The following is a 23,193-nucleotide window of genomic DNA, read 5'->3' as shown; positions in this document are numbered from 1 at the left end:
TCAACAGTTGAGCTGGAATCCAGAGAAGGAGAAGCAGGACATCGGTTTTATTCTGGACCACATTCTTTTATACACTCACTGTGGTTTCCACCCAAAGTGACCACCAGAGCCCAAAAAAGACCCAAGGAATGCCCTGCAAGTGGCACCACTCCTCTGCACCAACACACATCCACTCACACACACACACACATTCAGACACATTTGATTATGAAGTCATTTCACTCTGATGATAAAGATTAAGATAATTGCCACAAGAAAGAATTGGTTCTCCCATAATGAAGGGGTTCAAAGAAGACTACATAAATATGTTGAAGAATGCACTGTATTTAGGCATCTCGTAATTTCCCTCTAAGTTAAACTATAATGATTTAACTGGAAAGAACCCATTCCTTTTTGACAGAATGATCTATGTGTATCATGTCCAAAGAAGTTTAATGTTCCCCCCCATTTTACCATGAAAACATTTCCCTGGTCCCATAACCTTCCTCCATACTGTGACTGCCTGCTCTACAGAAGGTTGTGTGTGGTTTCAGCGGCTTACAATTTTTTCTTTTCAGGTTGGTGTGCCCTACCTGTAGCCAACAGTTTAGTGAAGTGCTCATTATACATAAAACACTGTCTCTCTGTCTGTAAAACACTCTTGCACACACCTTGCCATGGTCCATTACTGTGCATATGTAACTAGAACATCAGAGCTTTCATCAAAGTTTTCAGTTTTCATCAGAAAAAGCTAACTTCTTTTTAAGTAGTTGTGTAGAAATCGATCTGCCTATTCCACAATTCAAATGGCTGTCTGAATTGTTAAAAATAAAACTGGAACAAAATTTTTAAATCAATAGAAGTATATCTGAAAAATGAAACAAATCAAACCTAACACAACGTTTACATATACAAAACAAGAAGTAAATGAAACCAAATGAAAAACTCCCACCACTATAATGACCCTCCTCTTTCTCCCAGCTCCTGCTCTCAGACTCCCTCCCTTCTCCTTGCCTCCTCTCTTCCCTCTAACTCTTTCTCTGGATAGATCTCTCTGGGACTAGGAGGACGCCAGGATGGGGTTGAGTGTGTGTGTGTGGAGCATTTGTTATCTTCTAACCCTGACTGTGAGATGGACCCAGGCACAAGGTCAGACCAACTTCACCAGGTGAGTCTTGTTGCGTGTTGCTCTTGTTTGAAGACTATTGACATCCTGCCTCTATGTACCAAGGTGTCTCAGTGTGTGTGTGTGTGTGTGTGTGATGTGCTTTAACCTCAGTGTTTTCATTCTGCACATGATGCCAGAGTCTACTTTTCACGCCTTTTCAAGTGTTACCCCTTCTCTGAAGATATGTTACATAATTCGATTTTTCTCTAAATAACAATACAAAAGAAGAAGAACTTGTGGTGGTCCATGAGAAATAATGGTTTCTAGTCTTGTGGACAGAGAGCAGTGACATGCCCTAGTTTCACATATCATTGGCATCAAATGCCCTCCTTAAGCCTGGTGTTCAGTTACCCTGACGTCGCAAAGCTTTCCAAGTCTTGTGATTCTCTGAACTTTTGTCCGAGTGGGATTAGATCTTCTGGAAGGTGGAAAGATTACTAGGTTATAATTCCACGTTAGATTAGACATAAACAAACACAACAGACCAAACAGTAGTTTGTGAGCTGCGTAGGTCGCCAGCAGTAGATGACCAGAGAGGGCCCCAGAACCACAGACATGTTTGGGATTTTGGACCACTGTTGGTTTTCAACACCACAATCACCCCAAAGCAATGTTGTCTGGATCTGTGGAGCCTGTGTGTATGAGCGTGTAGCATGTGCTCGAAGACTCTTAACATCTTGTGTGTTCTCTATGTACCAAGGCATCTTTGTGTGTGTGAACATGCGCCATGTTCCACTTGTCAACCCTTCTCAAGGTCATCTGAAGATCTGTCCTCTAATGGGGGGTTTAGAAATAGATTTTGGACAGAAGAAAAAAAATAAGGGTTTAAATATACAGGCAAGGCAGCAGAGGAGGAGTGTGTGTGTGTGTGTGTACGTGTGTGTGTGTGTGTGTGTGTGTGTGTGTGTGTGTGTGTGTGTGCGTGTGTGTGTGCTCACTATCAGACAACAGCACTCTAACCCACAGTCGCCTACAAGCTTTGAGCTTATTTGGTTTTTAACCATTAAATCTTTATTCTTAGGCAAAAGCTGCATTAACAAGTCTGGGGACCTGTTGTAAAGTTTCAGAGAGTGTGCCATAGCTTTGATCAATGTGGGTCTTTGCACATGCATGTTTGTGTGTTTGTTTCCTAAACAGGGTTATATAACTACGCATGTGTGCTTTCTGTGTTCCAAGCTTTCAGACTGCACCCATGTACTCCATGATGATGCCCATATGTCATATTCACTTCCTAAATGTGCTCTGTCTGGCTACAGTGTTTATATGGCAAACTTTGAGGGCATGTGTGTGTACTGTACATGTGTGTGTGTTTTGTACAATCCACAACGCGCAATATACATATTTTGTGTTACAACCCTGGATTGAATCAACCTTTACAAAAACATTTCCTTGCTCATAGTTTGTAGGCCCTTCCCAGAATCAGAGAACAGACCCCAACTGTGTGTGTGTGTGTGTATGTGCGTGTGCGTGTGTGTGTGTGTATAGGCTTCTTCCACAAAATGTCTGCAGCTGCTATTCCACAAAATAAACGTGTCAAATCATCAGCAGGGCACTGATTTGCAAGATCCTTCGATCATTTGACCTCTCCATCACATCTCTCTCTCTCTCTCTCTCTCTCTCTCTCTCTCTCTCTCTCTCTCTCTCACCCTCTCTCCCTCCCTCCCTCCAGGCCTATCTTCCTCTGTGGGGGCCACTTGGTGACAGACTCAGGCTTTGTGGGCAGCGAGGGTTTCCCCAGCCAGTACAAACCCAACAGCAAGTGTACCTGGTACATAACTGTGAGTCAGGACAATATGCTGTCCTCCTCCTTCTAACAGACAGGCCACTGAAACACAACAACACAACGAATACCATTAACACTGATAGACCCTGACCTTTCGACTCCCACACCCCAGTCTCAGCCCTTTCTCCTCCACCCTCCTTCCCCCCCAAACACCCCATAATAACCCCTGCAGGTCCCCGAAGGCCACGTGGTCATGCTCTCCTTCCGCCTCTTCGACCTGGAGGCCGACCCCACGTGTCGCTACGACTACCTGGACGTCTACAACGGCCACTCCCACACGGTGCAGAAGCTGGGCCGCTTCTGCGGAACGTTCCGGCCGGGGGCGCTCCTCTCCACCTCCAACACCATGATGCTGGAGATGGTGTCTGACGCCAGCTCCGGGGGCAGGGGCTTTGTGGCTTATTTCAGCGGGGGGAAGCCTCATGTGGACGGTGAGGAGTCAGTCCTGTCTTCGGTTTGGGCTCCCTTTATCCTCTGTTTTGGTTTCTGTGTGGTCAATGTTGGTACCTCTTTCGACCCTCATCTCCTCGTCTCTCTGTCTCTCTTCATCCCCCCTCTCTGACCCCAGAGGACCAGTTCTGTGGGGGGAGACTGACAAAGTCGCAGGGATCCGTCAAGACTCCAAACTGGCCCAACTCGGATTACCCAGCAGGCATCAGCTGCTCCTGGCACATCTCCGTGGAGCCCAGCAACGTCAGGCATCAACCAATCCAATTCTATTGTGCAGCTCCAATATCAATGTTGAACCAATCAAAACACAGCTTTACAGCTCACATCTCTCTGTTAGACCAATCCTAATGCAGTATGTATGCACGCCTGTCGCCGCCTCATACAACAACTAGTGCATTGAAACAAGATGTAATTCGTAAATATTTTCAGGCCTTGTTGTGCCAGAAAAATTAATTGATCTTTAAGGCCTTGTTGAATCAGGTGTGTTTGGGACAGAAGAGAGAGGAGAGGGAGAGAAACATAAACACTGGTATAGGGGCCTTTCACGAGGAAATGTTCTGGAAGGTCCAGTCTTGGGTTACCGTGTGTGTGTGGGTGTATGTGTGTGCTTACTCGCCTTTTGACTGCAGCGCTGTGATGGAAGTATTAATGAAAGACCTTATTGAGGGAGAAGGGTGTGCGAGGGAGAGAAGGAAAGAGAGAGAGAGAAATGGGGGAGGGGGTAAAGTGAGAGGGTGAAAGCCCCTCTGTATTCCAGAAATCAGACTCAACTAGGGTCAAACATATTACTGTAAAACTATTACACGTGCTTCCCTTAACTTCCCTTACCTCACCATACATGTCCACCGTACACTGCTGATTGGCCATGCGGTAAACATGTCACGTGTGTCAAGAGTTTGAGGTTGTCGTGTCTTTCAGGTGATCGAGGTCAAATTTCAGAAGCTTGACATAGAGGCCGACACTTACTGTCGCTATGACTACGTGGCCTTCTTCAACGGGGGGGAGAGGGACGACTCCCGACGCATTGGGAAGTACTGTGGAGACCGGGTCCCAGGGTAACAACCCCCCCCCCCCTCACACACACACACACACACTGTGGTAACATGGTGCATGTTTTTTCTCTGAAGAACTACGTTACCTAGATCCCCTACTGACATCACCCTCTTCCTCTTTCTCTCCCTCCCTCCCTCTCTTTCATTTTCATATCTAATATCTCGGGTCCTCTTTCCTCTTACCCCCTTCTTTCCCTTCCTTTACTTTCCGTCTCTCTCTCCCAGAACCATTGTGACCAATGGGAACGAGCTCCTGGTCCAGTTTGTCTCTGACCTCAGTGTTACCTCAGATGGGTTCATGGCCCACTATTCCAGCGTTCCCCGGGGGTCCCGGACCCCCACGGCCGGGGGGGACACCCTCCACGGGCCTCAATCCGGCTCCCATATCCAGAAACCCGTCTCCAAGCCCACCAAACCAACCCCCAAACCCAAAACAGGCCTCCGGGTGAAACCTACCCCAAAACTGGCCACCAGGCCAGGGGTGAGAACACCAGTAAAGCCCCCTCTTCGTAAACCTACAGCCAGACCTGGTGTTAGGCCTACCCCTAAGCCCAAACCAGTTAAACCCGGAGTAAAGCCAACAACTAAACCTGGTGCCAGGTCTAACCCAACCTCTAAGCCTAGCACCAAGACCAAACCCACGCCTAAACCTGGAGTGAAGGCTAAAGCCAAGCCCACGGCCAAACCTGGGGTCAAGACAGGGAAGCCACCTCTAAAGCCTGGAGTTAAACCTGGTGTCAAGCCTACACCCAGAACAGGGATGAAACCTACTCCTAAACCAAAGACCAAACCTAAAGTGACAGCCAAACCTGGGAAGAACAAGACGGTTACCAAGAAACCTGTTGCCAAGAAACCAGTTGCCAAACGTGAGTGTTATGACGTCACGTCTTTTATTTTGGTCAATGTCACACATTTGTTCATGTGTTCCTGAGCTAATGGTGTGTGTGTTTGTGTGTGTGTGTGTGCATGGTGTTTTCAGCCCTACCAGTAAACCCGCTGTGTACACAGGCCTGTAAGCGGACTGGCACTTTACAGTCCAACTTCTGCCCAAACGATTTTGGTGAGGCTCTTTCTCTCTCTCTCTCAACCTCTTTTCACGTATCCGACTTTCCATCCCTCCCCTCCTTTTCCACAATCACCTATCTATCACTCTCTCTGCTGACACTCTTTCTCCAATCTTTCTCTTTTTCTCTCCCACTCTCGTGCCATTTTTCGATGGCGCAGCTTGGCAACGCTCGAGTTGTTCTTGAGCGTTGCCATTGCTACAGAGCCCTTCTCTCTGCGTGAAGAGACCGAGGGGACATTACATAGACAGTGGCAGTCCGCCCATTCTCAAAAGATGGTCTCACCCAACCATGGGGAGCCATCCGTTTGGACGTACTAAAGTTAATGGAGCGTTTTACTGTCATTTTACACCATCAAAAGATGTTGCTGTGTCATACGTATTAAAGAATGTGTCACCTGTGTTTATCTGACTCACAGAAACAGGAAGTGCAGTGACGATAATGTGCAGGTGCCTTTCTTTCTTTCCGCTCATCCCTCTTTCTTTTCACTCTCTTTCTTTCCGTCTTTCTTGACCTCTCTTTTTCTTTCCCCCCCTCTTCCAGTGATCACAGGTAAGGTGACATCCCTTCTCCCTGGTGCGAGGGGCAGCGTGACAGTGGAAGTGGCCCTCATCAAGGCTTACAAGACTGGTCGCTTGCCTGTCACCCAATCAGGACCGCTTTCGTCGGTTACGGTGACCTCCACCTGCAAGAAATGCCCCGGTCTACGCAAGGGTAAGGACGCAATCCCAAACACACACACACACGTCCATCCTGAATTCACACGTACGCAAACACAACATTTGATTGGTCGCTCTGTTCTTGCAGGAGCCAATTACGTGTTGATGGGTCAGGTGGATGCGGAGGGGCGTGGCCTTCTTAACCCCTCCAGCTTTTCCCTTCTGTACAAGGCGGTCCATGCCAAAACACTGGCTAGTCTCACGCGCAAACCTTGCTGACCTCACAGTCAAGTCCAGCAGCCACTGCGGGAGGTGATCTGACACCTCATACTCCTCCTACCAAGCAGTAACACCATCAAGAACAGCAGCAAGAAAAAAAAAATTGTGAGTCTAAATTGGCCGAACTTATAAAAGGGACAGGTTGATAACATAACCTCATGTAAAAAAAAAAGAAGAAAACATGAATTTGTTCTTGTATTTTCTATTTTCCCTTTTTTACACTCAGATATGGAAATTTGGATGTGTATATAAATGATATTTCTGTGATTAAAGGATGTATAACTGAAAAACGACCCTCCTAGAGACTCAGAAAGTCAACATCTACCCCTGGTGGTGAACTTTTTTATGGCAAACAAACCTAAAAAGCACTTTTGCAACCACTACAAATGTGGTGTGTCGCCACCTAGTGGTATGTTTGGGTTTGGCTTCTCCCTCTTGTTACGTCACTCCTGGCAAGAGAGGAAGTTCTGGCACAGGAGGGATACACACACACACACACAGAGAGAGCTGGACATGATGCCATCATGTCCCTCTCTTATTTATTCTTCATCACCCGCTCCTCCGCTGCACCTGTGTCTATTTTTGTCCTCTGTCGATCGCCCGTTTGTGCACCCATCTCATGTTACGCAGATCAGTTGCCTTCGGCAAGGCAGATGGAGAGAGGGAGCTTGATAGAGGGTGAGAAAGAGAGAAAGAGATAGAGAGATAGCGAAAGAGAGAGACAGAGATAAAGAGAGGGACTAATGGAAAAAGGCAGAGTGGGAGTGGAGAGAGTATGTGTGTGGGTATGAGTTTGTGTGTGTATGTGTGTGTGTGTATGTGTGTATGTGTGTGTGTGTGACACAACACCATAATGGCCAGCTGCTCCTGCAGTTCCCTACAGCATTTACACAGCAGAAAACACCTATGTACACTCACACAAAGCATGAAGGCAGGCTAACCTGGGCACTGTACCTGCAAATCTGGGCTTAAACATTTGAATCAAAATTTTAATAATTCAAAACTGCCTAAGACTGTCTGCCAAAGCTTCACTGGCTAACATTTAAATTAGTGTTACTTTCACTGCCTTGACACAAAAACACAGAGGAATAAAGGACACATTTATTTGGACGTTACTTTATTCAATTAGCTTCATCCAATCAATTAATTGATTTGCAAGGACTTTTTAAGCCACTGGAAAGGGAAATTAATCATTGTAATTCTTGTGCAAGGGATAAAGCAATGCTTGTTAACATCACAAGCTAATGAAAAATATAAATATACATTTGAATCATTAGAATGTATAAATCACAGGTCTTTCTCAGGTCTTGCTCACCTGAGAACATTAGTAGCCTATACAGGTAGTCTGTAGTTTAAACATAGTTCAACATTACAGCAACGTTTATAGGCTAGACTAGACATACCAACTGACTGCTTTAACATCTGATTTCATTCAAGTCTACGAGTCTTGACAGACTGTAAAATAAATGGCAACGACAGGGAAAGAGTCAACATTTCCCTTTGACTTGATACGATTGCCTGAATGCATGAAACTTCTGGCATGAACCCCACACTGAGTGAAGTAGGTTCATGGAAAGCACTGACGTTCCGCACATGTTGTGGTGTTGTGATGTGGCGGGAAACCATGACAACACAGACACCTTACGACGAGGAAAAAGCTTTGATCGGGAACAGTACCGACTTTTATTCTTTGACCTCTCACGATTAGAAAATGGTTAGAAAGTATTTTCTCTATGCGCAATAAGTGCTTTGAAAACTCACAGATATAGGCCTATTATAGCCACATCGAGTCGGATTTTTACCAAAAAGGGAACCGGAAAAGGACAGGCTTTAGAAACAGCTAAAACAGGCCTTTGTGTAATTACACTACATACAGTAGGCTGCAGCAGATTCAGTTAAACACTCCGACAAAGTACACACAACATAAAACAATTACGTGACATGACAAAATATCCACATTGTCTCAATGGGTTTTTTCTCCACATTATAATATATTTAACAATGCTTTAATCTCTTTTATATGAGACTGACCTGGTCCACTATGCAAACAAACCTGGAGTGTGAGACAAGCCCAACACTCTCAAGGACAAACACACAAATCAAGTTCAGCAACCTTAGAATAGATCTAGTCCATTCCAGAGAAACTCCAGATGCGGCCAATTTCAGAGTCAAGGTGGTGACAGTTTTGTCTAACTCTACTTGCTCTTTTAGAAAGACACCTGGTCACAATCTTGCACAATTTTACACATGATCAAGCTCACTTAAAGACAGATCTTAAAACTCTTAATGATTACAGTGGAAAATACTGTAAATATCTTCTTGCCATGACAGAAAAATACCAACAAACACAACAGCAGTTTCTACAATTAAGTGCTTAGAGGAAACCCAAACATATTTGGGCAGATTAGAATATAATGTTGAGTCTAAAAAAACTCACATTTAATAGCAACGGAGTTTCAAGTCAAGTCTAAATAAACCACTTTAGTGATTATATTCCTATTAAAAATACAGAAAAGTATTGATTAATTCATGCAGATGTGAGACGGTCTGATTAATCAATAGACCTGTGGGTTGGTTTTCGGTATCTCCACAGCAACACCTGAATGAAACCTTACATGTTGTGTCCAAATCTATCCAGGAAGCCCCTGGCGTTATATCGCACTGTCTGCATTTTAACGACCTTAATCAGACAATCGGTAATGGCTTCGTATAAAAGGCCTCCATACTCTACTATGGCTTCTGTTCTACACAGACATCCTACTATGTGGGGTCCAAAACATGGGAAAGGGCCCACTCCCTTTCCGCTTGTCATCCTCCTAAAGAAAGTACAGAGAGAGTTCGGCGTCGAGAGTACAGTGCTATTCATGCGTTACAATAATCTGTGGGGTTTAGATCGCAATAAAAACCTGAGGTTTAGGTTTGGAAAATCAAAGGTCAACTTGATAACACGTGTAGTATGTAATAATGCATGTCATAATTGTACGTGGAATAGCATGCTTTACAGTACGTCACTGTACAGTACATTACGTTCGGAGGACAACTGAATGGCTGCGAAGACAGAAAAAAACCACCGTGCATTTGAAGGAGAGGGGAAGATTCTACGAAGTGCATTTATGTAAGACAGGTCTAAGTCTGTGGTGTTGACTGGGCTTAGTTAAGCTTCCCCACTTCCTGATATAACCGTTCATGTGAAACAGACAGGAAATGAGCATGTATGTGTGTGCGTTTGACAGAGAAGAAGTCAGAGAGAGAGAAAGATATGAAGAGCAATGCTGAACTACAGTACTGAGAAGGAGAGAACAGAGAGAGAGAGAAAAAAGTGTGCGAACACAAAAGGCTGAAATTTAACCACCATTGTTCACAGGTTGTTATGTAAGAATCAGGCGTCTCCAAGGGATTTCTGTACAAGTCTGCTCTCCTCCAACCTAAAGGAAGCCCTTAGGGAAGGTATTGTTCCTCTGCTCTACAAAACACTATCATTTCACAACCCTTAGAGGAAGAGAAACTTCCAAGACAGTTCTGCAGTATACACCTAGCAAAGCAGCTATCCTGCGGTAAACCTGACCAAGCACCTGACACGAAATTCTCTCTATTGACTTGCTTGAGCATTGGGGGGGCACAGCGAACATAGTTACAATTGGGAGACAACAGCCAACATCCACATCAAAGAAAAAACATAAGTCTTATTTTAATCGTATTTGTGCGTTTCCATCATCTATCGCTCTACTAAGTGCAAAGTCATCACCGAAAAAACCCCCATTCGATCCACAAACGTCAGAACGCATCAAAGCTCAATGGCACTTCTTGTCGCCGCCCTCCTTCACACGCTGCTCCTCCTCCAGACGGTCCCTCTCCGGCCCGTAGATGCGACTGGCCCCCCAGGAGAACCAGGCGATGATGGAGGCGATGGTGACCTGCAGCAGGACCATCACCCCGTAGGTGGAGACGACGGTGGGGCCGGGCAGGCGTGGCGGCACGGCGGGGCTCAGCACCAGGGACGGGTGGAGCAGGACGGCCCTCAGCTCGGCCTTGATCATGTGCAGCTCGTCCAGGATGGAGAGGAAGGTGCAGCAGTGGAACCACTGGTGGCTGTGGCCCCAGATGTCGAAGAGCCCCGGCGACAGCCGCTCGGGGATCTTGCTCATGTTGAACAGCGCCGACACCACCAGCCACAGGCAGTGGCGGTAGAAGTACAGCGCCGTGGAGGCCGAGGAGGCGAAGGAGGAGGACGCCACGGGGTACGGCGAGTCGGCGAGAAGGCGGTAGAAGATGGGGGTGGAGGAGACCAGGAAGGGGAGGAGGAAGACCAGGGTGCGGATGACGTAGCGGTAGGTCCTCCAGTGCTGGCGCGTGTTGCAGCACGCTAGGACGCAGATGATGGCGACCACACACGAGCCCGGGATGTAGAGGACCTCAAAGAACACGGTGAACTCGGGCAGAGCGATCCACGCGGGCGCCGAGGGGGAGGACGAAGAGGACGTTGGAAGGCGGGCAGACGTTTCGTTGAGTCCTGCGACGCCCAAATCCAATATCCCTGCTCTGGGATGGATGTAGTAGTAGTACGCCAGCGATGACCCGACGGTGTAGGCACTGATAGTACCGTAATCCACGAAGAAGCATACTTCTCGAATCACCAGAGACATTGAGTTCAGAAGGTGGGCCATGCTGCTGGTCATGAGCAGACAGAACACCCCAATGAAGTAGTTCCACAGCGGGTAGAAGAAGGGGCTGTCCCCTGGGGGGGCGCCCTCCCAACCAAACGGTTCGGCAAAGTAAAAGGCAAACACAAACACGGGCAGGAAGTGGGTCCAGAAGTTCCCGGTCTCATTGGTGGGCCGGAAGGCTGACTTGAGGCAGTCCCGGAAGCTGTAGTTGGGGAAGCGGTAGCCGGAGAGGATGAAGGACTCTGTCACGCGGTGAGGCACGTCTGTGTGCCTCAGGAGAGGCAGAGACTGACCAGAATGGCCACAGTTGAGGAACATGATGATTGGTCAAAAAGCAGGACGGTCTATATTGATTAGTTGGCTTCAGTAAATGTATTTGAAATGTTTACCTAATGCAGTTATTACACTGTAGTTATCTGTTTATTGCTTGACTACATAATGTTCGGTGTAACAGGTGGTGACTATTGATTAGATAAGGAAAATACGCTTCTGTCCTGTTCTTAGAGCCTTAGAGCTCAACTGCAGTGCTAAGGGCTTCTTACTGTGCATGCTCCATAAACTGTCACCTGTAAAGCCCCACCAAAGGCCCTGTCATTATTCAAAGTATTCCCTGAGTTAGCTGAAGTTTAATGTCAAACTGTACAGAGAAATGTGACAGGGTATACGGGATGCCAGGAAATAGGAAAAGGTCGATCTCCTTACTTGTACTAATTTTTCCATTCAGTTGCCCCCTTGGCCTTAGGCAGAATAGTACAAAAGGTCAACAGCACATCCAACAACAACTGGGTTAATATTTCATCCTGTTTTGCAGCCCTGTGGCACATGGTGGTATTTAACATAGTGTAGATAAGGTTAACTATCTTACATTACATGCCTACAATAAAGCCAGTTTTTAAATATTTTTCCGATAGGCAACGGACAAAACGGACATCTAAGAACAGAGACAAGGCTACTTCTCCTCGTCATTCAAGTTCATCTGTACTTCACACCTCAGTTGTTTCCTGTACTACGCAGCGGTCGGGTCCTCGAGAGAACATCCTAGCGAAGCTTCTCTCCGTCAAAGTAGGTCATGTGGGCCACGCATACGCGTGGGGCTATCTGAGGAACTCCGAACAACTCAGACCACTGTTATTCATAGTCCTTTACTCTTGAATTCACATGTCATATCCATTTACTAACCTCGGCTTTCACAAGCCTGTGGACTGCTGAATGGATTCCCTTATAATATGTGTGTAGAGACGGATTAGAGGCAGGCTATGCTAGCCCGTAGTCCAGTAAAACGGTCACGTTCGTTTTAAGCAGGTTGACCTAAATGAAAAGCATGAACAGAGTCGGCAAATAGTGCGTTCATATTTGATCCTCTTGGTAACAATGGTTGTAGCAAAAAGCATTCACCGAACGTTATTCTACCTATCTCACTAGTCCCGTGCCACCGGCCGGCTTTTTCTGTTCCACGAGCCGGTTGGTTACTCTGAAAGCACTGAGATATGTGCGGGTCTATACAACAGACCACAATAACTCAGCGAGTCAGCACACACTACTCGTTTCTCTGTATTTCTAAATGTCTGCTTCTCTATTTTCTGTTCCTCTTCGTCCTTGACAGGCGCGCAAAATACGATCAGAGCAAGATAGCTGCATTGGAATGACGTGCACAGTAGCCTATTTGTATCCCATGTCAGTCAACATTGTTCTGGAGAAATAATTGTCCCGTTACACTTCAGTCTCAAACACCGCCGTTATCTGTTTAAAATGCGCAGTACATCGGCATTAGGTAATCCCGGTGCCGTGTGTGTGTAGCCTACCCCTCTCTGCACTGTTCTCTCGCCGCTGTGTGTGGCTGCGAGCCAAACGCACACTTGCTCACTGACACGAAAGCTGAACAGCAGCACTTTTTTTCCATTTGGAAGCTCTGACGTCAGCGCCTTTAGGTCCTCAGGACCTATAATCAATATAAACGTATTACAAAAGCTCCAACAGATCATTTGTGTTTATGAATAATTGCCAAACAGTTTTTCCAAAGTAACTTCCCCTACAGTGGCAAGTGTTGGGAAGTGAGCCAGACAGCTTCAATCTACTTGAATGCTTTAGACAGGACACATGAATATGGTTTGCTTCTTTCTTTCAAAATAAATGGTCTTGTGATTCCAGAGAAACTCTTGAGAGAAATGGCCCTCAGGGTTTAGATGCATGTCTGGGCAAAGATAGTCATAAAATATTGCAACAATCTACTAAAGAACCAACGTGTATGATCGTGTATATAAACAAGCCAAGACTGCTATCGGAATTATAACGGAGTCACTTTTTAATAAAAAGGATACAATCTTTCATCAACGACCCTGAAGTTTGTGTGTAAGCGCATTTCATTTGCGCTTACGAGGCAGGTAGCGAGCCGCGTGCTTCCTCTCCTTGCGCGTCATCTTCGGAGGATTCTCCTGCAGCCAATTGGCTGGCTCATCCTGTGGGGGTGGGTTTTCAGAATTGGCTGCCATGGGCCGCTGTAAGAAGCTAGCAATAGGCTTATACACAAGATGAAAGATAAATGCATTGGAATACCTGAAAGAGAGGGAAAGAGAGGGGGACAGAGAGATGGAGAGAGAGAGATAAGACACTTGTTTCACCCGAAACTGTGACCGAACTTTTACCATTAACTAGAGAGTAAAGCTGTTCACCAAGGGAGCATGTTGTCCCCTCCAGTGATGCGCAGAGGGCAGTGGAAGGGGTTGATGTGAGGTGTGGAGACAGCGCCCCCAGTGGCCTGGCTCATCACCTGCAGGCTGCACTCACAGCTCAGCTCGCTGACCTCGCTGAAGTAGGCCGGCACCCGCAGAGACTGAAACACAGTGGAGAGCTGGTTGGGATGGTTCCTGTTGGACGTCTGTGTGTGTGTGTTTCCCCTTTGTGTGTGTGTGTGTGTTTGTGTGCTACCTGTAGCCTTGGGAGAGTGCTGAGCCAAGACTCATGAAGCGGGATCATAGGTCTGAAGCCTGGGGAATAGACACACACACACACGCACACACACACACACACACACCCACTATGTGAGTCAGTGTCCTCACTGTGAGTCAGTCACTTCATACACTCGTCCCTGCCTTTGTCCATCTCATCACTTCAGTCGTCTTGAGAAACACTTCCCTGCTTTCCGGGAGATCATACAGTCCCCATGGAACAACAACGACCTCCAGTTCAGGGAGGGGAACCGCAGCTTCCTTCCCTCTATTCAACAGCCGACAATGACCGTAACAAAGTCGGAGATCAGTAACGCCACGTACACATGTACTTTCCATAAAACACATCTGAAGGCACCGACCGCCACGTGCACACGCCTGGCGGACACACGTGAAAATCCTGTTCGCAACATTCCATACGAATATCCACACACGCTTTGCCTAACATTGTCCTCACCTATCACCAGGTCTGGTTTAGGCCCTTGCAGCATGTGATAGGCCCGGCGGTAACCTCTGACCCGGAGGCTCCGCCTGTCAACCTTTTCGTCTGGAGTCAAGCTGGGGTTCACGAATATCACCGTGCCATTCTGGACCAATCACAACACAGTGTCAGAAGTCAAACAGGAACTTCTGTGTCGTATGTAACCTCTATTGGCTGCTTCAGTTCATGGGGACCAGTTTATTTTTCTTCTATTGATGCTATTACTCACAGTAGGTAAACAAATATTTGTGTGTGTGTGTGGGAGAGAGAGCGAGAGAGAGAGAGAGAGAGCGAGAGAGAGAGAGGGGGGGGGGTTGCTCACCTTCTTTTGTAGAAAGAGCTGCACCTCATCACTCTCAGCGGGAAGGCCTTCCCCAATGAACACCAGTTCAAAGGTCATGTGTGGCAGGAGCATGGAGAGTTCCTATTGGAAAAGACAGTTTAGGGGAAGAAAGATTAAGGGGTATGATTGGCTATTTGCGTTCCAAGGGGTTGGTTTTGTCGTCTGTGTATTTACTGCCCAGATTGGTGCTCGGGCAAGATAGTTGGCCACACAGGAAGATCAAAGTTGAAAAGGCACACACACACATTCAATGAAAGAAAAAGTAGAAACAGTTATTCAGCGAATGGAAGCTAAAACACACACACACACATGCATACATACATACACACATTGACTAATTTAGGGAGAAGTGCTCTAATGTCCTGAGCAGAGCCATGACAGCCTTGCAGTCTCACCCAGAACACCACAAGAGAGTGAAACTCCCTGTAGGACTCGATGATATGAATCTTTAGAGACTGCTTCTTCAGAATGTTCAGCTCCGGAACTGGGGGGAGAGGGCGATGGTACACAGTTATGGAATGTGTCTTCAAATCATGTCTCAAAATATTTCTACCCGTTGAAATACTGAGGTAAAAAATACAGATATTGGCATTTCTCTTAAATGTCCACAACACACACACACAGACATACAGACCCACACACTCACAATGTTTGGGCACCAGTGAGGTGATGATGTAGTAGATGGAGAGAGGGGAACTTAGCAGAGGAGCAACGAGAGACGACAGGCCTAGTCCTCTCCAATCACAGTACTGACGCCATGAAACTGAGTACAGACAGAAAGAAAGGCAGACAGCGATGGAGTGATAGGGAGACCACATGTGAGTTCAGACCAAATATTCGTGTTTTAAAGTTAAAGACCCAATTATTGATCCTGTGTGATAACTGGTCTGTGCCTTACCCAGTGGTTTGGTGAGACTGGGGGCACGTGGGGCTGGGTTACAAAGCAAGATCTCTCCTTCCCTAATCAACGGTCCATAGGGTTCCCTGTGACCTGCTCGGCCCACATAACATAACACATCAAAATACACTAGTACTACGACACACTGTAATCACTGCTTGGGGACTGTTGGCTACTGGGGCGTACCAACCTGCGAGCCACTGGGGGTATGGGTCTTTGGACTGTTCCACTCTGTGGTGGAGCTCGTAGCGGGGGGAGCGCACCAGCAGACTCCAGTGGACCCAGTAACCACAGTCCAGCTTGTTCTTAAACAGGAAGTGCTCCAAGTCAAAGTCATGAGCCGCCACCTCTGTGGAACCAAGGGAGGGTGCCAAGATAAGGGAAACAAGGGAGATAAAAGGGGGAGATGCAAATTTAAACCAACTACACTTTTACAAGCAAGACCCATATAGTTTAGCACAGCCAGCTGTACCTTCAGCATAGGTGAATGGGCTGTCTGTCAACAGGGGCCCATTGGCCATGAATGTGGCCAGCTTGCCACACCAGTGCTCGTGACTAGTATCGTCTGGGCAACGGGTCCGGTCTGAGTGGGCACATTGATCGGAGCAGTACAGGACCGCCTTGCACTGAGAGCTGTTGGATATGGGAGGGAGGGGCACAGAAAACAAGAGAAAAGGGTGGAAAGAGCTCGGAAAGAGAGCGAGAATGTGTAAAAGACACAAAAGGAGGCAGTTGGACAGAAAAAAGAGAGACGGTGGGAAGTGTGATAGTAATTTGTCCACCCGGAACAGGCATGTGAAAACAAGCCAAGACAGAAGGGCAGATAAATGACGGTGGAAAAAGTACGAAATAATTCAAAACAGTGTTGGGAAATGCACAAGAGATTGTTAGTTAGCACTTGATAATAAAGCAAGACACATTAACCTACTTCCTTCATTGAAACACCTCAAGAGAAAAGTGCTTACAAGCATTTTGCAATGAAAAGTGACCTTGAGTTTTAAACCCAGCCTCCCGCTGAGGGTTCATGGGAACTCTTCAGCCATCTGTTTCAACAGACCTGGCTCTGCTAATCTAAAGCCTCTTTAGCATGCTAGCACCTATGGGGTGGCCGTATAATGGGCCTGAGTAGCAGGTCTGGGCTAGTCCGGCACAGTTGGTGGGAGAGCCATGGTCAGCAAAGCTAGACTTAGATCCCCTAGAGCGCCAACGGATCCAATATTCTGAACGTTAAGGATTGGACTGGAAGGCGTGTCAAGTTGCTGACGGCTGCGTTTCAACTTAGTCTAGAGCACAATCTTTCCCTCTTTTGCTCCCTACTCTCTCTCCTTCTCTCGCTCCCCCCCCCTCCACTCTCCCTCCCTCTCAGAATCCTGCAATCATTTCTTCTTTTTCTCCTCTCCTCCACTTTGCCTCACCATGGTTTCAGCTGACTGGGGAATGAGTGTTTCTTACACACGTGACAGTAGAGCGTAGGGGGCCAGCGCATGCTAAAGGTCTCGGCCTCCACGGCCTGCCCCCCCTCCTCTTCCACCTGGGCGGGGTCCCAGCCCCCCAGGGCAAGGGGCCACAGCGCCACCTTCAGGATGGACAGGGCCTTGCCACTGCGGCTGAGCAACCTGGAGAAAAGAGACCACATGAGCTGTGAGGAGACGCGTGAAGGGAGACCAACACGAGGAGGGAAAAAGGGCCAACCCGTAGATCTCTCTCTTTACCTTCACACACACACACACACACACACACACACACACACACACACACACACACACACACACACACACCCTTCTCCTAAGTACCTGTGCAGCTTCCGGTCGTTGACTCTCAGAGTGAGGGGCCTCCGTGGCAGGCCCCCGCTCATGGGGGCTTCCATGCAGCGTCGCAGCAGCCCTACCATCCTCTGGAGGGTCCCCACCATCCCCTCCCCGTCTCCCCCCGCCGCCTCGCCCCCGCCCAGGGAGCTGGCCCAGCCGCAGGGCAGAACGTCGAAGCCCAGGGGCAAGCCAGAGGCGTCGGTCACCATCAGAATACTCTCCCCGATGCTGCTCACTGATGGGGGACAAAGGGATAGATTGGAGAGATAGAGGGGAGAGGGGAGAAAGGTAGTGTTGGAAGTGGATTTATGGCTTTTAGGATTTCGTTTTAGAGCAAACCAAGTTGAGAGTTATTCCTTAACCCTAAATGTGTTGGAACCAATTTTGCAATCAAAAGCATACTTAAACCTACTCAGTTCGGACGGGTCGACATTAGCTTGCTCAAGCCGATGTCTGGCGGTAGGAGGAGGTGTCGTGCAGTCTAACAGGTGCAGTATCCAGTACGGTGAGCAGTCCACGGGGTAGTGGGGAAAGCCGTAACCCCCAAATTCACCGTCCGTGTGTTTATCCCGGTTGCGTCCGTTACGTGTGGTTTGGAAGCACCGGTACCATTGCGCCATGGCCTCCGAGAACTCAATCAAGGGGTCACGGTACCCGGACACTAACTCCATCTGAGATTGTCAATTTGAAAAGAAGTTTAGTTTGTTTGTAAGACGGCATGTAGACAACATTTTTGACATTTCAACGCCCTGACAATTTGTGTGTTTGTTGTATGCCGTGTTTCAATCAACGCATTTTAATGCGCATATAGAGGCTGCTCTATATATTTATAGAGGCCCATCGCACCGAACATGTTGAGGGAAACAAAACAATTCGAAAGAAATCGCGTTTTTGTGCTAGATGGAAACACACGACTACAACTGCATAGTAGTCCTACAGCTATATTGTGCCGTAGAAGGTTTAGCCTACCTTGGAATTAAAATATTTTAACACCTTAAAAAAAGGTGACTAGACTATCTCAGGTTAGACAACGCAAGATTGACTAGAAAAAAAGGTCTACTACCACTATCTGATTATTACCAACACACGTAATCTAAAATTTGAATGTAATTAAAAGGAATGTTATTTTCTGAAAGTAGATGCGACTATGGAGCAAAAGGCCTATTCCATTTGAAGATTCCAGTTGAAAAAATGTTCGTACCTTTATATGCATGCTGTAGCCTAATGGTCTATGCTGACTAGAAAAGGATTACTGTTCTTAGTAGTTCTTTTCACTTCTTTAATATAGAGATTTTGATGAACTTAACCAGTGATCAGAGTAAAAGATAATTGAATCATTTATCTTTATCCTTTATCATTTATTTTGGATGCTGCTGTTTTCAAAAACCCACGTAATTCGTGAAATTCAGGAATGTTACAAAATAAAACATATCCACTCTGGTTAAATCTGCAGAAAAGTTTTAGTTTATAGTAAAAGAACAAATAATTTGTGGTGTATCTGGTCATTCAATATAGCATTGAAACAGAGGTTACTCCATCAACTGTGGTGATAAAGATATTTTTTTAACCATGTAACCAGTATCTCTTATGATGTTCTATCTCATAGGTGTTCTATGATTCCAGTGGCTTTTTATCCGACGCTTTCTGGATGAGACCCAGAGCATCGACCAGGAAGTTGCGGTGGACCGGGTTCAACAGGGTCATGAGGTTCTGCACTGCGTCTTGCAACATCTTCATTCCGACGGCGGCGCTGGGGCCCTTGCTCTTCATCAGGGACAGCTGTCTCTGCAGGATGTCCCTCTCCTCGCCGGCCTCCCGCTCCGCCTGCTGGATTGGGGGGTGTGGCCGGCTGAAGAGAGGGGTTTCCGCAACGTCGTGGCAGGTGAGCAGGTAGAGGAGGTCCTGGGAGGAGCAGATGGAGCGAGTGGTGCGGGGCACCTGAGGAAAGGAAGGGAGGGGGAAGGGTGGATAAAGAAGTGATAAAAATAGGGAAAGAGGGAGGGAGTGGACGACAAGGAGGGTTGAAGGAAGGGAGCATTAAAGAGATGAACCAGTTGAGGGAGAGATGGAAAGAAGAAAAAGGAAGTAGAGAGAGCAGGATTGAGAGAGAAATGGATGGTGAGGGAGGGAAGCAGAGAGAGAGACAGTACAGAGAACAGGGGGGGGGGGGGGGGGGGAAGTTACCAGCTAAGTAACAGCTCACGTCTTTACAGCTCAGGTGTCTGGAACCAAAATAATCTGTTTTTTTTTCATCCCGGACGAACTGACTCACCCTGACGCTCAGCTTGACGAACACGGCGCTGCCCTTAAAGCACCCGGGCAGACGGCCGCCCGCTCCACACCCACACCCTTGCACCTCCTTGGAGCCTGACTCCGCCTGCAGCAGGGCCAGGGAGTGGTTCAGCCCACACCACACATCCACTGGTACCAGAGACAGCGCCACCTGGACAGGAGGAGAGGTGGTGGGATAGATGACTAACTTTAGGATGTGATGACGGAGCCACAGTCACAGTGAAGCACAGTCATTCAGTATAGAACTCAATTCTATAAAAATGTAATGTTGTCAGTCAGTTTTTGGAACTAGTGCACAGGAAGTGTAAATGATGACCCGAACACACACACACACCTGGGTGGGCTGTCCGCGGTCGATCTTGTCTCCGGTGCCAAGCTGACCGTAGCGGTTGCTCCCTTGCATGAACATGCGCCCACAGTCATCCAGCAGACAGAGGTGGCTCAGCCCCAGAGAGCACCTCACCACCTGGCAGCACCACAGGTCAAAGGTCGAGGAGCAAAGGGAGAGGAGGAGGGTGAATACAACAGGTAACCTGTAGAAATCAACTATTTGACTTTTAAGATTGAATTCAACTTAAAGTTGTTTGTGTGTGCTTGTGCCTAGTACCAGTACCTTAAAGGGCAGACGGAGGGACAGAGGAACATGGATGTCACGGGGATCGTAGCCCAGCTGGGTTCCAAACAGGGTGTGGTACACACCAGGAGAGTGCACCTCCATGAAGACTGAACCTTCCACTGAGAAAGAAGAGAAAGTAGCTATGTTAGAAAATGCAGTCTAAGGAGCTAATGTAAACATAATGACTGAACTCTTTTGTATTGAGTTGTATTGTTTTGTGTTGTATCGTATCTTCAGATGGCTGAGCGGTTAGGGAGTCGGGCTATTAATCAGAAGGTTGTTGGTTCGATTCCCGGCCATGCCAAAAGACGTTGTGTACTTGGGCAAGGCACTTCACCCTACTTGCCTCGGGGGAATGTCCCTGTACTTACTGAAAGTCGCGCTGGATAAGAGCGTCTGCTAAATAACTAAATGTAAATGTATCTTCATGTGCTATGCTGTTCATGTATTTTTTCAATGCTGTTCCGTACCGGTCAGGTAGAGGGCGCTCCTGCAGCTGGTGTGGATCTGAGTGATGGGCAGCTGAGGTAGAGAGGTGCTGACCTTCCTCAGGGCCAGCTGCACCGTGTAGGAGGGTGGTGTGGTGAGCTGGGTCTCGTTCACCGAGAGAGCGTACACCTTCCCTGTGGCTGAGACGGGGAGGGAGGGAGGGATATTTAACAACAGCGGGAGCTAAATGACAGAACGTATATAGAGAGAGAGAGAGAGAGAGAGAGAGAGAGAGAGAGAGAGAGAGAGAGAGAGAGAGAGAGAGAGAGATAGGAGAAGAGCGAGAGCGAGTGAGCAGTTGAAAAAGTGTGCTTATCATCACGCAATGTGGAAATAACCATACGTCTGAGTTTATATATATAATTAATATAGCAACTATTTATATCGGCCAATCAGAGAGATTTCCTGTTCTGGTACTGACCGGTGAGCAGCAGCAGAGTCCTGTGGGCCTCAGAGCCCATGACGCGGATCTGGGTGAAGCTGAGGGAGGGGTGAAAGGTCATGCGAAACACCTTCGTCCTGATGTCCTGCTGGTAGACCTCCACACAATCGCAGCGTGGGGGTGGGCCCTCGGAGCCCAGGGGGGCGGGCTTGGAGTGGGTCACCAGGACGTAGATGTACTTGCGGCAGGAGACGTCACTACGGGGGTCCACGGAAAACTGAGGGGTGAGAGGGTGCGAGATGACATGAGAGAGAGCCAGGTTAGACAGGCTGAACGGATGTCAGGGTATTTTGGGGGTGTCTGGGGGGTTTCAATCGTGAAAAAGATAATATACTACTACAAAGTCCAACCTCACGACCCCCCACCTCTAATCCAACTCCAGCCCCCCCCCCCCCCCCCCCCCCCCCCCCCCAGCTACCCCACCCCACCAAACCCAGCGCCCCATCTCACGTCTTTGGCGCCCTGGCAGAGCACGTGGCTGGAGCTGTGGCGTTCCAGGCGCCCGGTGGCGAGGCCCTGCGGCCTGAGGGCCGGGTCTGCGTTGCTCAGCAGGAAGATGGTGCCCTGCTGGTCCCACAGCAGCTCGTGGTCCTTGGTGGGCAGCGCCCGCCGGTAGCCCAGGGCCTGGGGCGGGGAGCTGGCCCGCATCACGCTGCCGGGGAAGTACGGGGGGCTCCCCCTGGAGCTACCGGGAGACAGACGCTGTATCAGCAGGCTCTGGGTGTCTATGGGGTGAGGGAACGGAGGGAGGGATTCGTTCAGTTAATGAGTGGAAATGAGAGGGTGTGTGTGTGAGAATGGAATATGTGTTGTTGTCAAAGTTGTTTTCTTGACTGCTGGAAACTGAATGCTTTTGTTGAGGTTATTGTTTGGTCACTTTTTGAACTACTTTTGTGCTTGGTCAACACAGCTTATAAAAACAGCTACACTTTATCCTCGGTTGGTCTCTCTCACGTTTCATGATGGTCACCCTTCGCCAGTCAGGGGGCGTGTCCTTGAAGGGGTATGGCCTGGCTACCCGGGAATAGTATATTTGTTTCCAGAGGGCGGGGCTTAGGCTCAGATCATGGAATGCCCGACAAGTGGCACCGAAGGAAATGACATCAGTAACGGACACTTGCTTCAGTACTTCCTCCAGCTGTGGAACACCCAGAAACAAGCAGATGTCACAACACACGTGACATGGTCATCCATTTTGAGTTATAATGGTTTCTAGGGAAACGGGGGTCTAAAGAGTGTCATGTCCAGATTTAATGTAGTTCAGATACACAAAATGAACAGTAACATTAAGTTACAAAATTAGTTACACATTTGAATTTTGGCCAAAGGCCCATTAGTTACAAACAAGAATGTTAATCAGTTAATAATGTGTAACTATTTTAGATGAATAGTCCTTTCAGACGCATGTCTATGGAGAACAGCGTGTCCAGGATGTGGAAAATAGGAAGTTAGAAAATCTCACTATTTCAGGTGGCAGGGACTGGATAGATGCCATATGTTGTGCTCCCTCAAGAGTTGAAGAGATAGTCTTTCTTTTCTTTCGCTAGATTTAGTTGGACAAATCAAACAGATCTATTAATAATTACATTTTCAATTGACCTGATTTTCATCAAATGTTTGACTTTTCTAAGTTATGTCTCCTGACCTTTGGTGATGTTCCAGTCTGTCTCTCGTAAAAGCGTGACCGGAGCCTGATCTCCAGCGTTTTTGAAGCTTCCGACATTGTTTTGGACAAACCTTTGGAAATATTATTCCCCAGTTCAACATAAATGGCACACTTC

The 23,193-nt window shown here is 47.6% G+C and overlaps 4 protein-coding genes across 4 annotated transcripts; 1 reads left to right on the top strand and 3 right to left on the bottom strand.

Moving 5' to 3' along the window:
* The first annotated feature begins 19 nt into the window (after positions 1 to 19).
* Positions 20 to 6,718, top strand: pcolceb (procollagen C-endopeptidase enhancer b). Its single transcript, XM_062449522.1, has 9 exons — positions 20 to 1,147; positions 2,817 to 2,925; positions 3,103 to 3,361; positions 3,499 to 3,623; positions 4,299 to 4,435; positions 4,658 to 5,298; positions 5,412 to 5,492; positions 6,040 to 6,210; positions 6,304 to 6,718. Exons 1-9 carry the CDS (start codon positions 1,056 to 1,058, stop codon positions 6,432 to 6,434), a joined length of 1,746 nt encoding a protein of 581 aa, XP_062305506.1. The 5' UTR covers positions 20 to 1,055; the 3' UTR covers positions 6,435 to 6,718.
* A 1,561-nt stretch (positions 6,719 to 8,279) lies between these two features.
* paqr9 (progestin and adipoQ receptor family member 9) lies at positions 8,280 to 12,979 on the bottom strand. The gene has a single exon (XM_062449523.1). The coding sequence runs from the start codon at positions 11,414 to 11,416 to the stop codon at positions 10,226 to 10,228; it is 1,191 nt and encodes a 396-aa protein (XP_062305507.1). The 5' UTR covers positions 11,417 to 12,979; the 3' UTR covers positions 8,280 to 10,225.
* Positions 12,980 to 13,395: 416 nt separating this feature from the next.
* LOC134010116 (zinc finger MYND domain-containing protein 15-like) lies at positions 13,396 to 18,283 on the bottom strand. Its single transcript, XM_062449983.1, has 13 exons — positions 17,976 to 18,283; positions 17,559 to 17,804; positions 17,181 to 17,381; positions 16,238 to 16,578; positions 15,956 to 16,114; positions 15,766 to 15,858; positions 15,514 to 15,630; positions 15,263 to 15,351; positions 14,847 to 14,948; positions 14,501 to 14,630; positions 14,024 to 14,082; positions 13,768 to 13,928; positions 13,396 to 13,651 (listed from the first exon to the last, which is right to left on the bottom strand). Exons 1-13 carry the CDS (start codon positions 18,242 to 18,244, stop codon positions 13,459 to 13,461), a joined length of 2,160 nt encoding a protein of 719 aa, XP_062305967.1. The 5' UTR covers positions 18,245 to 18,283; the 3' UTR covers positions 13,396 to 13,458.
* Positions 18,284 to 19,075: 792 nt separating this feature from the next.
* Positions 19,076 to 23,193, bottom strand: LOC134009878 (F-box only protein 24-like). Its single transcript, XM_062449627.1, has 10 exons — positions 23,058 to 23,193; positions 22,875 to 22,955; positions 22,367 to 22,550; positions 21,863 to 22,137; positions 21,392 to 21,629; positions 20,952 to 21,110; positions 20,479 to 20,600; positions 20,182 to 20,331; positions 19,846 to 20,016; positions 19,076 to 19,511 (listed from the first exon to the last, which is right to left on the bottom strand). The coding sequence occupies exons 1-10, from the start codon at positions 23,133 to 23,135 to the stop codon at positions 19,185 to 19,187; spliced, it is 1,785 nt and encodes a 594-aa protein (XP_062305611.1). The 5' UTR covers positions 23,136 to 23,193; the 3' UTR covers positions 19,076 to 19,184.

This window comes from Osmerus eperlanus, chromosome 23 (genome assembly GCF_963692335.1).
Source record: "Osmerus eperlanus chromosome 23, fOsmEpe2.1, whole genome shotgun sequence".
In the NCBI taxonomy this organism is placed as follows: domain Eukaryota; kingdom Metazoa; phylum Chordata; class Actinopteri; order Osmeriformes; family Osmeridae; genus Osmerus; species Osmerus eperlanus.
Note: the sequence above shows the minus strand (reverse complement) of the source record. Positions and strands in the feature narration are given on the sequence as shown.

Coding starts and splice junctions, on each gene's coding strand:
- pcolceb (XM_062449522.1), top strand. CDS start 1,056: ATGGGGTTGAGTGTGTGTGTGTGGAGCATTTGTTATCTTCTAACCCTG. Junction 3,362..3,498: donor GGGGAAGCCTCATGTGGACG/GTGAGGAGTCAG, acceptor CTCTGACCCCAG/AGGACCAGTTCTGTGGGGGG. Junction 3,624..4,298: donor TCTCCGTGGAGCCCAGCAAC/GTCAGGCATCAA, acceptor CGTGTCTTTCAG/GTGATCGAGGTCAAATTTCA.
- paqr9 (XM_062449523.1), bottom strand. CDS start 11,416: ATGTTCCTCAACTGTGGCCATTCTGGTCAGTCTCTGCCTCTCCTGAGG.
- LOC134010116 (XM_062449983.1), bottom strand. CDS start 18,244: ATGGAGTTAGTGTCCGGGTACCGTGACCCCTTGATTGAGTTCTCGGAG. Junction 17,382..17,558: donor AACGACCGGAAGCTGCACAG/GTACTTAGGAGA, acceptor TCTTTTCTCCAG/GTTGCTCAGCCGCAGTGGCA. Junction 16,115..16,237: donor CCCATTCACCTATGCTGAAG/GTACAGCTGGCT, acceptor TTGGTTCCACAG/AGGTGGCGGCTCATGACTTT.
- LOC134009878 (XM_062449627.1), bottom strand. CDS start 23,135: ATGTCGGAAGCTTCAAAAACGCTGGAGATCAGGCTCCGGTCACGCTTT. Junction 22,138..22,366: donor AAGGGTGACCATCATGAAAC/GTGAGAGAGACC, acceptor CTCACCCCATAG/ACACCCAGAGCCTGCTGATA. Junction 20,017..20,181: donor AGGTGTGTGTGTGTGTTCGG/GTCATCATTTAC, acceptor CCTCCTGTCCAG/GTGGCGCTGTCTCTGGTACC.